This window comes from Theropithecus gelada, chromosome 7a (genome assembly GCF_003255815.1).
Source record: "Theropithecus gelada isolate Dixy chromosome 7a, Tgel_1.0, whole genome shotgun sequence".
NCBI classification, from domain to species: Eukaryota; Metazoa; Chordata; class Mammalia; order Primates; family Cercopithecidae; genus Theropithecus; species Theropithecus gelada.
Window position 1 is genome coordinate 34,044,360 of NC_037674.1, and position 19,017 is coordinate 34,063,376.

At 39.8% G+C, this 19,017-nt stretch overlaps 1 protein-coding gene across 2 annotated transcripts in view; it reads right to left on the reverse strand.

Moving 5' to 3' along the window:
* ADAM10 (ADAM metallopeptidase domain 10) overlaps positions 1-18,411 on the reverse strand; it is a 155,795-nt gene extending 137,384 nt beyond the window's left edge. For both annotated transcript variants that reach the window (XM_025389931.1, XM_025389930.1), the window contains exon 1: positions 17,924-18,411. In XM_025389931.1, the coding sequence (XP_025245716.1) occupies positions 17,924-17,978 (55 nt within the window). In that variant the 5' untranslated portion in view covers positions 17,979-18,411. The remainder of the gene's footprint in view (positions 1-17,923) is intronic.
* Positions 18,412-19,017: the final 606 nt, after the last annotated feature.

The following is a 19,017-nucleotide window of genomic DNA, read 5'->3' on the forward strand; positions in this document are numbered from 1 at the left end:
AAAGCCCACCCCATGACATGTGCGGCCTGGTCTTAAAAGATGTTTTTCCATCTTGCTGGACAAGGGGAACATCCTCTGAGCAGCAACCACACACGTGTGAGTCATGAGGCAGAGACTTCTGGTTCATTGTAACCTAGACCAGATCCAGAGGCAATAGACAGAAATCTTCTAGAAGCAAAAGAGCCTGGTGTTTGTGAAGATCTGCAGATACTACATGTCAAAGAAGGTTTTCACTAGCAGGAAGGGTGGGAAATACTTCTTGAATAGCTTTGAAGTTTTCAAGCACCAGGCCCCTCCCAACGGGGAAAAAGTCACACCAAAGTACTGAGAGTAGGGAGGCCTTTCGCATTGGACAAAGGGACTGCAGTGCAGTGAGTGTGTGAAAGCCTTCAACTGCAAAGATACACTTGTTCAGCAACAGAAAATCCACGATGGAGTAAAGCCTTAGGAGTGCGGTGAATGTGAGAAAACCTTTAGTCACAGCACCTACTTTACAGTACAGAAAAGAATTCACAGCAAAGAAATACCTTATAACTGCAGTGATTGCGGGAAATTCTTTGACTCCACCTCCAAACCTCATACTCTAAAGAGGTCATACAAAGAATGAGCTTAAGGCCAGGCACAGTGGCTCACGCCTGTAATTCCAGCACTTTGGGAGGCTGAGGCGGGCAGATCACCTAATGTCAGGGGTTCGAGACCAGCCTGGCCAACATGGTGAAACCCCGTTTCTACTAAAAATACAAAAATTAGCCAGGCGTGGTGGCACACACCTGTAGTCCCAGCTACTAGAGAGGCTGAGGCAGGAGAATCGCGTGAACCAGGGAAGGCGGAGGTTGCAGTAAGCCGAGATGGTGCTGTCGTACTCCAGCCTGGGCAACAGAGCAAGACTCCGTCTCCAAGAAAAAAAAAAAAAAAAGAGTGAGCTTAATGTCATAAATCCTTTATCAGAAAATCCTATCTTGTTCAGCAGCAGAGAATTCATAGTGGAGAAAGGTCTTATGAGTGCAGATCATGTGGCAAGTCTTTTTATCTATAAAGACACGTTTGCTGAACACCAGAAAGTTCACACTGGAAAAGAGACTTCTAAGTGTTGTAAATGTGGAAAATTCTTCAGCCACAATTCCTATCTTATAGCATATAAGAGAATTCGTGATGGAACAAGGCCTTATGTATGCAGGAAATATGGAGAAGCAGAAACTTCCACCTTGCTTGGCACATGAAAGTTCACACAGAGAAAGGTCTTATAAATGTAGAAGTGTAGCAGATGTAAAAAAGCATACAAAGCCTAACCTCATTAGGCACTGGAGTTCACACTGGGGAGAGGCCTTAAGAGTGCATGGAAGTAGCCGGGCGTGGTAGCGGGTGCCTGTAGTCCCAGGTACTCAGGGGCTGAGGCAGGAGAATGGCGTGAACCTGGGAGGTGGAGCTTACAGTGAGTGGAGATTGTGCCACTGCACTCCAGTCTGGGGCGACAGAGCGAGACTCTGTCTCAAAAAAAAGAAAAAAAAGAGTGCATGGAAGGTGCTATCTCATTGTTCAACACAGCGTGATCATAAAAGAGAAGAGCTGACAGTGACCTTTGAGTACGAGCTGTCAGCCACAAGTTGAACCGCTCTGTCCATCCACAATGTAGAGATTACCTACAACTAGGTGAGTGAACAGAACGTGGTGGTTCTTCACCCCCTCCCTCAGAGTGGTTTCAGTGTGGAAATGACCCAGCTCTTGCCCAAAAGACCTGGGCTGGGGTCTGCTGTGTATTTCCAGAGGTCCCCCTTTTTCGTGGACAATGTTGGCTCTCCACATGGTAGCTGAGATGGATTTGTCTAGCCAGCTTCCGAATCAGCCAATCCCAGAACTGCCTGCCTCATTCTGTCCTGATTTCTGCAGATAAGGCCTTATTGTTCAACCCTTTAAAACAAAAATAAAGTACAGGAAAGGATGTGCATAGGTTATATGGAAATACTATACCTTTTTATATAAGGGACTTGATCATTCATGGAACCAATCCCCATGGATACCAAGGGAGAAACTGCACAACCTCTCTAGGGGATTCATGAGCCCCTAAATTTTGCAGGCAAAATTCCAAAAATATACTTTATTTTCTTTCCTGGCCTTTTATTGGTTCTGCTTTGCATATTTACATCTTTTATTCATCTACTTATAATTTTATCTTTTTTTTTTTTTAACTTACTACACTAACTAGGATTACCAAACCAAGCTGAATAACAACAAGTGTGGGCATATTTACTTTGTCCCTGACTTTAATAGAATATCTTTGGTTTTTCATGACATTATATATATATGTAATATTACACTAAGGCTGTTGCTTCTCATTCTTATTTTAGAAATTCAATATATTCAAATTCACATTAACACTTCACTAAAAAACATTTTTAAATGACTTTTTAAGTTTCACATTTCATATATTTAAAGGGGAAAAATTAAAAGTTCCAAACTATATATGCCTATTTTATTTTTTAAAGTATCCTAATTTTTTAAATGTACCCTGAAATCTTACCATGTATAGAAAAATATCCTGATTACATCAATTTCTTGTTTACCTAAATTAAACAACAATGCTTATGAATTGGATGTCATGATAATTAAAATGTATCAAGCACTTGCTATTTGCCAGGCTCTGTATTGCTCTACATTTTTTTCACTTAAACCACCCAATCAAGTGAGAACTATTAGCCCATTTTAAAGAAAATTGAGGTTTGAGTGATATGTAACAAACCCAATGTCACAGAGCAAATAGGAGGCCGTGCCAAGAACTCAATTTTTATTTCAATGATTTCATGATAATCTACGATGAGTCAAATTACCTTCATCATAAACAAGGTAAGTCACCATATTTCTGGTATGACTGAAAAAACTGTAAAGAGCCTGGGCAAGATGGCGAAACCCCATCTCAACAACAAATAAAAAAATCAGCCGGGCATGGTGGCATGTACTTGTAGTCCCGGCTACTTGGGGGGCTGAGGTGGGAGGATTGCTTGAACTTGGGAAGTTGAGGCCGCAGTGAGCCAAGATTGTGCCACTGCACTCCAGCCTGGGTGATAAAGTGAGACGCTGTCTGGGGAAAAAAAAAAAAAAAAAAACGGGGAAAAAAAAAGATTATCAAAATACAGCATATAGCAAAAAGCCTTCAAAAACTAAACTGACATCTACCTCTAAGATGGGGAAAACAAGTAATGCAATACTAAAGAATATACTTTTTATAGACAGAAAAAAAAACCATACATATATATATGTATGTATGTATGTATGTATGTATACCCTTGATTTCCACAGCTAGTGATTGCAATGGGCATGGTTTACTCCACAGGAGCCCTGACTCATCTTCAACCCTTGTACTGCTTACCTCAGTCAGACATCACAAAATTGCCTGTTCCCACATGCAGAGACTGGACCTATCAACTGAGATTTATTTCTAAACTTTAGCAATCAGTCAAGAGCTCAAAAAGTATACATGGAGCATGCGGTATCATCAAATCTCACTGAAACATGTTAACTATTCACCCAACTCTATCTGAACAGAGCTCGGCCTCTGACCCACTCACCTTTGTATCTGGGAATCTCTCCTTCTGATAGATCTTCCTGATTCCCTAGTTCCAAGCTGCCCAATCGTTTACTCCGATTCCTTATCACCTACTCTATCCTGATCCTTACTACTTGCTAGACTGTCCCAGTCCAGGTTCTTTCATCACTATTAGATATATTACCCATGCAGGACAAAATGAACAAAAAGGAAGTACTCAAAGAATGCCAATCTTAATTCCTAATTTTATCTCCCTGATAAAGAATAGAATACAATTGTCCCTTGGTATCCCTGGGGGGGTTGGTTCAAGGACCTCCCACAGATATCAAAATCCACGGATGCTCAAAGCTCTGACAAAATGATGTGGTATGTGCATACAACCTATGCACATACCTTGTATATTTTAAATAATCTCGAGATTACTTATAATACATAATACAATCTAAATCCTATATAAATAGTTGTTGTACTGTGTTGTTTAGGGAATAACAAGAAAAAAAACTCTGTACATGTTCAGTACAGACCCAATTTTATTTTTTGAATTTTTTCATTCGTGGTTGGTTGAATCCATGAATATGAAACTCACATATACGGAGGTTCAACTGTACTTAAAAAAGTCATTTTCACGGCCGGGCACGGTGGCTCAAGCCTGTAATCCCAGCACTTTGGGAGGCCGAGACGGGCGGATCACAAGGTCAGGAGATCAAGACCATTCTGGCTAACACTGTGAAACCCCATCTCTACTAAAAAAATACAAAAAACTAGCCGGGCGTGGTGGCGGCGCCTGTAGTCCCAGCTACTTGGGAGGCTGAGGCAGGAGACTGGCGTGAACCCAGGAGGCAGAGCTTGCAGTGAGCTGAGATCCGGCCACTGCACTCCAGCCTGGGCGACAGAGCGAGACTCCGTCTCAAAAAAAAAAAGTCATTTTCACATAAACACTTTAACAGTGGATAAATAGATGTTACCTGACAATGATGAAAATAAAATACATTTAACCTAGAGGACAATAAAATTTTACTAATCTGACACCAACGGAAAATGACAGCTTCCACTAAGGACAGTTTCTAGGTAATTATATCTTACTAAATATCTTTCTATTTGAAGGATGATCAATTTTCCTCCTCCTTTAACATGTTCTTCTTAAGCCAGGTTTATCCTTATTAACATCTTCACCAGAAGAGGCCATAATGATGCAATAACCTCAAGGTTATGTTACTGAGATATTATTCCTACATAAAATAGCTCCACCCTACAGGATGGTTACTCTGCAAAGTCAACATCTTCTCCCTTCTCTTCTTTTATTTTACCTACACAGAAAAGCGCACCAACAGCATTTTACTTTCTCGTTCTCTGTTTTAGTTGCCAGAAAGCTAGCATATATTACAGTCACATGATACCTAATACTTAAAAGCCCCATGGGAAATTTGAAAAGCATATACTACAAAGCATATACTACAGTCACATGGTACCTAATACTTATAAGCCCCATGGAAAAGTTGAACATCTCCACACTTAAGAAAAAAATCTCCTTAGTTATGTAGCACAATGTCCTTACTTTTATGAAAGGCAAGCACACTGAAGTGTTTAGAGTACAATTTATTTTCAAATCAAACAGAGGGGAAAAAAGAATATATTATTAAAAAGAGAGTAAATGTGGTAAAAGGTAACCTTTCATAAATTTAGGTGAAAAGCATACAAATATTAATTACTAGTATACCCTCAACCTTTTAGAAAGTATAAACATTTTCAAGAATTAAAAAAAAAAGAAACACGGTATATCGAACAAAGCCTATATGTAAAATTGCCAGAAGAATAACTAGGTTGGATCTACGAGATAGAGAAAACAGATTATTTACCAAAATTTATGCAATCCTAGCACTTCGGAAAGTCAAAAGTGATTGTTTAGGAAGATCACTTTAGCTTGGGAGTTCAAGACCAGTCTGGGCAACACAGTAAGACCCCATCTCTAATTTTTTGGGTTTTTTTGAAGGGGGAAAACTAAGTAATACGAAAAAAATCACATGCAAGAGTAGTAGAAAAATGACCAGCAGGTTCTAAGAAATAGAAAAAACACAACTTGGCTTCCTTGTCACAGGAGAGCTTAGGAGAACTGTTTACAATTTGAGAACAGTATTTTTATCTTCCTTAACTTTTCTCAAGGTCGCCAGGATACTGGTATTTACTAATCTGCCTTTTAAAAAATTATTTTTCCTAATCACAGAAGTGCATTATGAATCTTACTACCCAGAAAGTTGGTATCTGTTCTCTAAAAATGATTACATATACATTTATCTATGACAAAACTGAAATGGTTTTATGCATGTTCTTTCTGTAAGGTGCTTTTCTCCCCTCAACTGTAAACATTTTTTCACATCCAAAAAATAAAATACCTTCTATAAAGAACCTCACTGACTAAAAGGCAAATGGTTCAAATACTGTAAGTACAAAGAACCTAAATTATGCTTTGAGTGTAAAATTAGCCTACATGTAAAGGCAAGATCTAAGAATGATAAATCATCCCAGTATACTAAACTTTTTAAAGCCTGGGGTATGTTTCTTGGAGACAGTATAGTATATAAGAGAAGGGATTCTGGAGCCAGACTGACTATATTCAAATACTGGCTTCCCTCAATTGATAACTACTATTTGACTTTCCTGACCCTGGATAAGTAACCCTCCTTGATCCTTCTCTCTCATTTATAAAATGAAAATAACAACACCTATCTCATAGAGATGCTCTGAAGACTGAGCTAATACATGATACACAAAACGACCTAACAACAGTGCCTGGCATTAAGTACCCCAACAAATGCCAGCCATTATGATTTTTTTCCATATTCCATGGGTAGGTAGCATCTTACTTCCCAAGTACCCTTCTAAGCAAAAGCTAACTTCCCAATCCTTGAACCCAAAACTTACAATCTTCTGTTCCAATCTAAATTAAAGAATTGGGTGAAAAAATACAGAATGAAAATTTCATTAACATCAGGAGAAAAAACAAAGAATAACTCTCTGATGGTGGGTCAACATCACCACCTTGGTGTGAGACAGAAATATCATATAACAGGCAAGTGTTTTCCTATATATACACAAAAAGTTGATTGTACAATCTTAAGAATGGGAGAAGAAAATGTGCAATAATGTTTTGATATTACAGATCTTCCTATTTACAGAAAAACTCAATTACAATAAATGAGAGGATGTAAGAGTAAGCTAAGCATGGCATATTTGCATTCCTCGAAAAAATTACTTGTAATCAACTTGTTTTCAACAGACTTTTCACTTGTATAATTTCAAAATTAGGTACCAACAGCATTTTTCCCCAACATAAAAATATATTTCCTTCCTACTGAGTCATCAACTACATGTCACAGGCATCACACTGTGTTGACCAATGCTTCCTTTATTTGATATACATATTCACTCAGATCTTCAGGCACTAAATACCACTAACAAAACTGTTCTCCTGTATGACAAAGGTAGGCTTCCAGGAACTATCATGCCCTATATTTCAGTAATATATTGAAGTGCCTTTAATGCACTCTTTGAAAAGCTACTTCTACAATGTGACTTCAAACTTAAGCCAGAATCTATTTTTTCACTAGAAACCGGCCAAATCAACTTCCAGAAGCAAACAGTTACACCTAACAGTTACAAGTTAAAGTACAAGATAGGAGGGAGTGTCTACAATTAAAAGTATATTTCTACACACCCACTTTTTGAAATCAGCTAGTCTCTAAGAAGTAAAAATAACGCAAGCTGGCTCAGAAGTCAAAGTAGCTCTTTTAAAAATTATACACAAAGGGCAGAAAACACGAATGATTAAAATCTATTGAATGTATTAAATTTCTGCCACTAACTTATGAAATACAATTTAAAAATCAAAAGATTGAAATGTGTACATAAGATTTCTATGCTGATTTGAAACTCTTTTATACAATCTTTTTTTATTCCTTTTTCTGAACCTGTGGGTTATATTGAATCTTTCATACAATTTCTAATAAGACAGAAGTACAGACAGTAACAGAGTATGACTTTCAACCTACCTACATCACATTCATACTCACATAGCCAGCATCCCACTTTTGATATACATCTGCCCCACTCGCTCCATTTCACATTAAACCCATTGTCATTAACTCACCCTTCTCCCATAAGATATCCCAAAACACCCACCTCTGCCTCCTAGTTGAGAACCACTATGCTAAAGTGTGCTCTACACTAAAGAAAAAGAGCTCCTCCTTACTAAATGGCCTGCTGTTCCTAAGGAGCATGGAGTTACTAAGAGATTTCTATGACTGGATGGACACAAGTGAATTTATGGGCTACCAGGAAAATGTATAAATTCTTAAATTTTATAAATTCTCACCAAAATTAAATTCTGATTTCTGAACCAATTTATAAGCATCAGTGCCAATCCATCTCCAAAGCTGTCAACAAAACTGTCCTCTCCATTATGCTAGATTAGAATACCTAACCTTTATAATACACATTTGAGGGTTCTGATAATATACTGTACTAATTGGAGGAGGTCACTTTCTGATTTTACTACAGCAATACTCCAATTTCAACAAAAATCATTAAGACATTCAGTTTCATGTAACAAGACTATTTCCGTAATATAGCTGACAGCCAGTACTATGAAGGTTGCTTCACTAATGCCAGTATCTGCTGAATGAAAACGGGTACATAACATGTATCAAGAAGTGCAGTCCACTTACCAAGCAGTTACTTCCCTCTTAACATTCCCCTTCTAGTAAAGACACAGATCAGTAACTTAACTATAAAGCTTGAAATAAAGAACAGCAATATCAAAGTCGGCACGGTGGCTCACCCATGTAATCCCAAAACTTTGGGAGGCTAAAGCAGGAGAATCACTTGAGGTCTAGAGCTCAAGGCCAGCCTGGCCAACATGGTGAAACCCTATCTCTACTTAAAATACAAAAATGAGAAAGGCCTGGTGGCACACGCCTGTAGTCCCAACTACTCGGAGGTTGAGGCACAAAAATCACTTAAACCCAGCAGGCGGAGGCTGCAGTGAGCTAAGATTGCACCACTGCATTCCAGCCTGGACATCAGAGCGAGACTCTGTCTCTAGGGTGGGAAGAAAAAAAGAACAGCAATATCCATAAAATAGAAAAAATATGGTATAAACAGGAATGACATGATATCATTTTTTACTACTTATAAATATCTCCATGTCTGCTTTGCATATATACACGTTTTAACTACACATTAGGTTTTTCTTCTATTTAATTTTACTTATTTTATTTTATTATTATTATTATCATTATTTTTGGCATAGAGATAGAGTCTTGCTATATTAACCAGGCTGGTCTCAGACTCCTGACCTCAACTGATCCTTCCAGCTTAGTTTCCCAAAGTGCTGGGATCACAGACATGAGCCACCACACCCAGCCATCAACTACACATTAGTTTTTTAAATGTATACAGAACTACACAAATACTATAATATAAACCCATAAGTATTTTAAAAGATTACATGATTAATATTAAAAAGCGATAAAATTGTGTTGGAGGAGGAATTCTGGATTTTCTTTAATTCTATTTTCTAATGTTTGGTAATGATGTTCTAATACTCCAACTACTAAAAATAAATTTTATCCATCTGTATTTTGTAATTGATAGATCCCAAATGAAAGTAGGTCTGGAAATGACATAATTTTAATAACATTTACATAGTATTTTAAAGTCTTTAGCACTTTTACAAATTATCCCACTTAATTCCTAGGAAAAGGGATAGTAAATTAATATCCCATCAATTCACAGAGAATTCTACGTGTTCTTTTGAAAGCTAAATTCAAAGTTCAAATGTATGTATATGTGTGTCCTGCCATCATCAATACAAGCAAAAACAGATGGAAAGCAAATTCTGCTCCATAAATCACTTAACGCAAATTTGCCTAAAATGCAAAGATCATTTGAAAGCTAAATTCAAAGTTCAAATGTATGTATATCTGTGTCCTGTCACCATCAATACAAGCAAAAACAGATGGAAAGTAAATTCTGCTCCATAAATCATATGTGTACATTTGCCTAAAATGCAAAGATCACATTATTTTCCCCTATTTGTCTCAGAAACAGAAGTTCACAATTCACATGAAATCAAGAGTCAATCATATTTTTGAACTGAATAGCCTAATTCCAACTTAAATAAGAAAAAACAATGTTAGTATATCTTTAAACTAATCTCTATCTCCACTCCAAATTCACTAAACTTCTATAACCCAACTACCTAAAGCACTGCTTCCCAAATAACTAGCCAGAGATTTAAGATCTGTGCAAAGTTTTATCCAGTTTCCAAGTATTAGCATGCAAATAAGATAAAATCCCAGACTCTGACACCCATCCCAATCTATAAGCTTCTATCCAGACTCAAAATCTTAAGACATTTTCAACTTCAAAGACTGAGGTCTTCAAAGTTTTATAAAATCACACTCCCTCCAATGAAACAGCCTAATATTTACATTCAACAGAGTGAGCCCTCTATAAGTTTTGTTACTTTCACATTAAACATTTGCCCAGTTTTATCAGTTTTTCTTCCATGTCATTTCTTGTTCTATCCTTACTTATTTCTACAATCATTCTAATCCAAGACTCAATCACCCAATTTGTCAATCATAACCTAACTCTTCAACAGGGACTCCAACCAACATTCCATAATATTCTATCTCACGGTTATCGTGGCCTAGAATAATCAGAGTCCTGATTATCATGGCCCAGTTAGCAATTCTCCTGATTTCCTGACACAGACTATCGATTCCGTGCAAGTAAACCTACAAGCATCTTATATGCCATTCTCTTCTACCTCAAAAAGCCTTCCCCAATTGCTCAAGTCCCTCAAGCTTAACAAATCCTCATTTCAGGTGCAACTACAATACATAATTAGAAGTATATATTTATACATTGGCATTTCATTTACTCCAACAAACTCAGTATTTTTTACTTTTCTTCTCACTCAATACTGTGGCTTCATGACTCGTAACAGTCATAGACACACAATAAATCCTGGTGACTAAACAACAAAGTTCTCACTGTATACATGTCACATTGTTTACTTGGAGTAGTACAAGTGGACCGTACATATGTTACCCAACTTACTATGATTCATATTTTTCAACCTTATGATGGGTTTATTGTGACATAATCCCATCATTAAGTGGAGGAGAGCTCCTTAAAACTTACAATGGGGTTACAGTTTCTACTGCACGCGTATCACTTTCTCACCATCATAAAGTCGAAAAATACGAAGTTGAACCATCATCTCTGTTGCCAACATTAAATACACTTTCGACTTACGGTATTTTCAACTTATCAATGAGTCAAGAAGCATCTGTAGTAGCTTCAAAATGAATTCACTCAGCATCAAAGGGAGACTACACTCCCTGAGAAATATTCTCAGCACTGCTATTTCCTGCAAACTAGCTGGAAATGGCTATCCTGATACTAAGGCAAAATCTTCATATTGCTGTACAATATGAAGATTTTTGGATGCCCTTACAGGAATCCAAGTGGTAGGGTTATCATAGGTTTTCCACTTATCCTTAACATTACTTCCTTTTTCCTAATATAAAAATCAACAGCTAGACTAGTTAGAATTATCACTACTAGATTTTTGTTCAGAACAAGCAGACTTTTTAGGGTTGCTTGGAAGATCATTAACAATCATTAATAAAATCAATTACTCCTTTAGAAAAGAACAACACAGCCTGGACAACACTGTGAGACCTCATCTCTACAAAAAAATCAAAAAATTAACCAGGCATGGTGGCGCGTGCCTGTGGTCCCAGCTATGGAGAGGCTGAGGTTGGAGAATCGCTTGAGCTGGAGAGGTCAAGGCTGCAGTGAGCTGACATCCCACCACTGTACTCCAGCCCGGGCAACAGAATGAGACCTTGTCTCAAAAACAAACAAAACAACAACAAAAACCTGGGGCTCTTTACCCCAGCACATCACATAGAGCTGCCCATGTAAAAATCAAACAAAATGCAAATCATTCCCACAATTAGGAAGGCTGGACCCTGTGATTTTGGGCTTGGGGGGGTTCAGATGTGAAATCACTATGTGTTTTTCTGTCCACAGCCTTTCCTACCCACAATTTATCTCACATAGGCCTCTCACTGAAACTTAGTGTTGGCAGCAGTGGCCAATGACTGCCCTTGCCTTCAACCTTCTCCACACAAACTACATTTTTGGTACTCCACATGGACCATATTTTAAGCTAGACGCTTCCAAAACTATGCCTCAACTTCAGAAAATTTTTTTTTCTAACCATTATAATGTAATACAATTAAAGACAGACAAGAAATTTAACTTTATACAAATGTAAAAATCACCAAAATGGTAACACAGTTACTGTAACACAGCTACTTACTAGAAACAAGCACAATACCATGAGCCTCTGTCATCTACCTTTCACCGAATTTCCTTTAAATAAAATCCTTTTTTTTTTTTGAGATGGAGTTTCACTCTTGTTGCCCAGGCTGGAGTGCAGTGGTGCAATCCCGGCTCACTGCAACCTCCGCCTCCCAGGTTCAAGCGATTCTCCTGCCTCAGCTTCCTGAGTAGCTGGGATTACAGGGGCCCGCCACCACGCCCAGCTAATTTTTTGTATTTTTAGTAGAGAGGCGGTTTCGCCATGTTGGACAGGCTTGTCTCGAACTCCTGACCTCTCAGGTAATCTGCCTGCCTCGGCCTCCCAAAGTGCTGGGATTACAGGCATGAGCCACCACATCCAGTCAATACTCTTTCTTAATTCACAATTTCTACTCTTGTAGCTAATATTATAGTTGGACATTTTAAAGTATGTTTAATACCAATAATCTAGTATATTAGTATAAAACCAGAGTACTCATGATTTAGCTCTAGGACATAATCTATCTGCAACCAAATGAGTATACATTTTATTTGCTGTACCTTCCTGGTTATTCATCAGTTTTTTCTCTCCACTCTTCCCTGCCTTACTGTAACTAGCAAAACACACTAGTACCACATCATTCCAACTGTTTAGAAAGTTAGGAGCCACACAACCTCAATGCTAAACTCTACAAAGCCAAACTATACATATTGAAAGGTGAGGGGTAGGGGTGGGGGGCAGAGAGAAAGAAAAAACTACCTAAAGCCCATGTACTTTATTCCATAGATTTAGAACTTAACTTATTTCATTTCACGTGCAAGCGTGTTTGTTAAGTATAATCATTTAGTTTTCCTACACAAAACGTACTAGAAACAACTAATTAGAAGGTGACATGTTCAAGATTTACAAGAAAGCAAAGAAACCTAACCAAAAAGTTGGAAATACTGCTACAACTAGATCCAAGAATAAAATGCACAATCATCTAGAATAAATTTAGAAAAATAATAAACTACCAGGCCATTTCAATCATTTCTGGAAAAAGTAAAAACAGAAACTACAATAGAACCCAGAATAACAACTCTTCTCCCAATTAAACTTTAATCATTTAAGATTAAATTCAGTCCATTTTAAGGAGATAAATGTGTCTACAGTAAATTTTCTATATTTTAGAAAAACTTCCACCAGATACACCCAAAACTGGCCTGTAACCCCAGCACTTTGGGAGGCCAGGGTTGGAGAATTGCTTAAAGCCAAGAGTTCAAGACCAGCTTGGGCAACCTAGTGAGACCTCATCTCTAACCAAGACCAACAACAACAACAACAAAAAGAAACACACAAAAAATGTACAAGTGTATTCCCGGCCAGGCGCAGTGGCTCATGTCTGTAATCCCAGCACTTTGGGAGGCCAAGGCGGGCAGATCACCTGAGGCCAGGAGTTTGAGACCAGCCTGGCCAATATGGTGAAACCTGGTCTCTAGTAAAAATACAAAAATTAGCCGGGCCTGGTGGCACATGCCTGTAGTCCTAGCTACTCTGGAGGCTGAGGCAGAAGAATCACTTGAACCCGGGAGGCGGAGGTTGCAGTGAGCCAAGATAGGGCCACTGCACTCCAGCCTGGACGACAGAGCGATATTCTGTCTCAAAAAAAAAAAAGTGTATTCCCAGAGTTTGTTATATGGACATCATCTCATATCTGAACCTGTGATCTCCCAACAATGTTAGGAAAATGTAGCTAATTGCTAAAGTTATTGCTCCTCCATTTCATTGTCTTAATTTCAAAAGCAGAGTTTATGTTTGTATCCTATTCTTAAATTGGTTTTTATTAATATGACCCTCAACTAATTTTTTCTGTGGTTCTCATCCCAGTAGAAAAAGAAACGGTTTCTTATTTACTCATTTAGATAAAGACATGTGGAGAGACTAACAATCATTCTATCTTAAAGACCTTCAAATTGTTATTATTATAAAAATAGGGTTTTTTTAAAAAAAAATCTAATAACCTAATGCTGAATAAAAAGTATTGTGTATGCCATGTTCTTTTTAAACCAATTTTTAAGACTACAGAAAAAACATTGCAAAAAAACATTAAAAGTTGAGTAAGAGGTCACAGTCAAACATTTTTTAAAAGTTGGAGGTATCTATACAAGATAAAGCTGAGGCAGAGATGTGAACAACCTACCCACAGCACCCAGGCAGGTAACAAAAATGAGTGAAAAAGGCCAGATGTATCATCAGGAATGATGGGAACTGCAGTAACGGGTACGCACATGCCCAGTTTAAAAAGGGTGGCTACTGCCCTACTGCTCAGCTCCGGACAATAGGAATATAGCCCCCTAGTACCTGGATTTCCAAGTCTTCCCCTAAAATCCAGAAATCCATGAATTTCAATGAGAAATATCCCAATTTTTCCTAATTTCATTGAGAAATATCCCAATGTTAATCATTAGTTCAAACTTAAAGAGAATGCAAATAAAATATACCTCTAAGGTAGTTTAGTCCAGTGGCCACCTTTGAGCTAATGTATGAAAGCCACTTTCAAAAACGCATGAGGGGGCAATGGATAAAAAAGCTTATTAGGGTTTAAGGTCAAACCAGCTTGAGTTTGAATGTCTAAATAAGTGGTGGATGATGCTAGAAGAATTGTATTTTCAAGTCTGTTTCTTCAACTGCATATCACCCCTCTCTCATAACTGTTGAAAAGTGAAACTCCTAACACAGTATTCAGATACACAAAAGGCATCATAGAAATGTTCCATTCACCCTACTCCACAAAATTCTTAAGGTCCTTAGAAAAATTTTAAAGAGATCAGATAATACACACCCTTGAAGGTCTTAAACAAGTTATTAAAAGCACATCAGAGAAGTGCCTGCCATGCCTGCTGGGAGAGGCTGTATACATACACATAGAAAATACTGTTAATGTAGGCAATGGTATCCTCCTGCAACTACAACATAGGATGGGACTGTGCCAGAAACGGGCACCATTAGGAAAGCTTATGTTTTATAATTCTAAACACTTTAATTCTTCCTTGCAGCTTCCCATCCTAGTAATATGCAAATTACTAGTAATACATAATATGTAAATGTTTCTTGTTAAGAAAAATGTCTTAACAAGAGAAGGAATTGCCCAGTCGGGGTGGCTCATGCCTGCAATCCCAGCACTTTGGGAGGCCAAGGTAGGTGAGTCGCTAGGCTCCAGGAGTTTGAGAACAGCCTGGGCAACATATTAAGACCCTGTCACTACTTTTTAAAATAAATAAATAAAACAAATTTTTAAAAAGATGATGGAGTTAACTGCACTCAAACTGAAGTTTTAAAAAAGATGAAGAGTCAGAGATCCTTAAGGATAAAGACAAAATTAGTCTGTCTCTTTCATTAAACTCTTATTTGCTGGTAGATTCCGAGTCAGAGTAAGAGAAGGTTTAACTGCTTCAGCTCTACTACCTTTAAAGCTCTGGTCGAGTTTCCAGAAAACTTATTTCTATTGAGCATACTGTACAAAGCTAAGCACTTACACCAGATTTTTAAATATAAGAGACATATCGTACTCTGAAGTTCATTTCGTGTATGATTTCATCAAACCAAAACATTATGGGATTTATTGCTACAGTTGAAATACCTTTTGTGCTCTCAAACACACCAATTAAATTTAAAAAATAAAATAAAAAAACATGGTATGCTCCTACAACTACAACATAGGATGGGGCTGTGCTGGAAATGGACACTATTAGGAAAGTTTATGTTTTATGATTCTAACTACTTTAATTCTTCCTTCTAGCTTCCCATCCTAGCAATATATAAAGCAAGAAAATTTTCACACACAACAGCGACTGACAAATTGGGGAGGTGGAAGCAACAAAAAGGGTTTATTAACTACCTGAAAATGATTTCTACTTTAAGTTAAATCTCCGCCACAACTTCTAATCTACACAAATTTCTCCTTTCTCTCATATGCTAAAACAAAGACACATTCAATTTGAATGTGCTGAAGTCTACAAATCATCATACAAAGATCTTACAAGTGACCACAAACAGTTCAGATTAGTAAATACAAATACCTCATAGTTACAATAAAATTACAAGTATCTTCAAGTACCCAAAAGCTAAAATCTTGATACTAATTTTAAAATACAACTATTAAAACTTGTCTTCTGTTTTTTGAAAAAGTTCTGCTTAACAGAAATACCAAAAATTAGGCTTTTAATCAATGCTTAATGCAATAAAGGACTCCGGAAATCTGAGTTTAGAAAATTTTTGTATACGGGTTTTAACCCACAAACATTATGTTATTCAATTGTTTTTTCTTCAAACATAAGACTACATCAGTTTCTTACTGTTTTCATTATTTTTAAAAGAACATTTGCTATACTGCTATTCAGTAAAGTGCCTCATGTGTTTGTCTTACTTTTTATTACCTTACAGAGAAGTGTCTTAACTCCTGAATTTAATCACAAAAAGTGAAAACAGGAAAATGATTTGTTGAAAGCCACATTTAGAACAGAAATAACAAATGTCAGATGAAAAGGCTCTAACGGGGTCTCCCGCACATAATCCTTTTTAAAACTAAACATCTATTATCAGTTCTGAATCTAAAATGTGTACCTTGCTTGATGACTTGGATTGAAAAAAATAAAACAAAATGTATAACAAAAAAACCGAACACTACAAACTATAACAGAAGTCTGCCTACGCAGTACCACCCTCGGACTCGGTAGAATACTTCGGTATTCGGTATTCGGTAGAATACTTCGGTATTATTCGGTAGAATACAGGACAGAAACACACTTGGCCCATAAGTCAAAGTGGCAAAGAAAAAAACAGAAACAATACATGAAATAGATATTTTCTAAGTTATCAAAGGCTACAGACACTCATCCAAAGCATTCCTCAAAATTTTTCAATTCGTTGCTTTTAGGCACACTTTGAGGTTTTCAAGTTTGCTTTGGGGCAAGTCAAAAAGCTTACCTAAAATAAAGCACTTTACACAAGAATAAAATGATGCAGCTGGTCGTAGGATACACCGGAAATAAAAATCGTCGTCTTCAAAATCCGAAACAAGAAATGACATGCTTTTAGCAAATTTAACTTTCATTTGTAGGGGGGAGGGGGCACCGTTCTGACAATCCACTAACTACACTGCACATCTACTCCACCTGAGAGTTTAACGAAACTTCAAGTTGGGTCACCCAGGGACCGAACTTCTACTCTAGGAGACCCAATCCAGCCTACAAATCAAAGAACATCCCCAAATGGTTTACCCTTCTCCCGACCAAACCCCTTCCCCTGGGCGACAGAATGTTTTCACTGAACACCAACACACCCTCCTGTGATCTCTCTCCAAACACAGGACACAGGAAGAACCGAGGCCACTAGTCTCAGACACGCGGGTGATGACTGCTGCCACTCCACGGGCGGCCCCTCTGCAGAATGGGGTCGGTCAGGATCCGCGCGCCCGGTAAAGAACAATACACGAGCCCAGCCGCAAACAACACAACTTCCCACGAGTCTGCGCGGCGGGTCTCGGCGGCGGAGAGGACTTCGGTATCCGCCACCGGGCAGGGGCTGGGGGAGGAATGGTGAGCAGGATGAGCGCTGAACGAGGACGGCGAGACCGCCAGCCCCGCTGCGGCTGCCTGCACCGGCACCCGCCGAGCAGACTGGAGGGATGCAGCCACCAGCCTGGGTTCCACCGCTCTCGCCAGGCGACGCGAATGCCCCGACTTCGCTTCTCTGGAAGGCGACCCCCGCCTCCCGGGCCGCCAGGGCGGTGGGGGGCGGGGAAGGCCTCGCCAGCGGCTTGGGAGCCTCCTCGGCCCGCCACCGAAGGGAAAGCGGTCGGGGCGCGGGGGGACAATAGGGAGCGGGGAGCGCGGCCCGCCAGAGTGGCGCCGCTGGCCGGCTGGGCTGACTGACGCGCACGCCGCGAGGCGCGACTGGGCTCCTCTCGGCCCGGCCGCCGCTCCGCCGTGGTCGCGGCGCCCCCGGCGCTCGCAGTCGTGCCTCACCTCCCATCCCCGCCGCCCAGGAGAGGAGCAGAATTAACACTCTCAGCAACACCATCTTCCGCTGCCGCCGCCTCCTCACGGGTTAACAGCAGCACATCGATCCGGAGGGAGAAGCTGAAGGGGCTTGGTCCGGAGCCTCCACGGGAAGCCGGGACCTCCCCTGGCAGGAGAAACGGCGAAGCACCTCCCTCTCGCTCCACTTCAGGGGCCGGCAACGCTCTTAGCTCCTCCAAAACAGGGACCTCCCTCCCCCTCGTTCGTTTCCTTCCTCCCTTCCCCGCTTTCCTTCCCTTGCTCGTTCCCTCTTCTCTCCCCCTCCTCCCTGTAAACTCGGACCTCCGCCTCCTTCCTCGCCACGTGACGCGCGGGCACCCAACGGGCACGCGGAGCCGCGCCCCTACCTCCCGCCCCTACCCGTCCCCCTGGCGCTTCAGGGGCGCGCGCATGCGCGCGGGGGACGGTTCCCGTGCCGCTAGGCCCGCCGCCGCTTCCTGTCCGCCGACGGAGAGCTGGGATTGGGCTTCGGAGGCGGGGTTTGTCCTGGTCCCGCCCCGAGGCGGGTGCGCTCCTACGCGAAGATAGTGCTCCGCTACGTGTTAGAGCTGCTGAGGACCTTCCCTTGGGCTAAAATGGACCATGGAAGATGTAAGCGGGGCTGCTTTCCACTTCTTAACGTCACAAGTAACAGAGGTTTTTGTTTCTTCTTTCTCTGCCTCTCCTGGTGCACCACAGCTACCAAGTAAACAAAAACTCCCAGCAAGCAGTAATTATAGCGGCAGCTGCCCTAGTGATCGGAACATGCAAAGACCTTCAAGCAGCAGGAAGAAAAGACACCATGTCCGAGATGTAGTTTTCCGAGCTCTTTACAAATTTATTTCACAGACTAAGGCTTTAGGCTTTGCAAAAACATGCAGCCTGAACCAGACGGTCTTGAATCTCCAGTCCAGAAAATGTCCTCTTTCCTCTCTCTCTGTGTCACATCTCTGAAGCGAATCCTCGCACATCTTCTCCCCAACTTCTTAAAGCTTGTATTTGTTTTCTTGTAACTCATTTTGATTCTTTAAACTTGCATGTCATGAACTAGAACTTTTTAT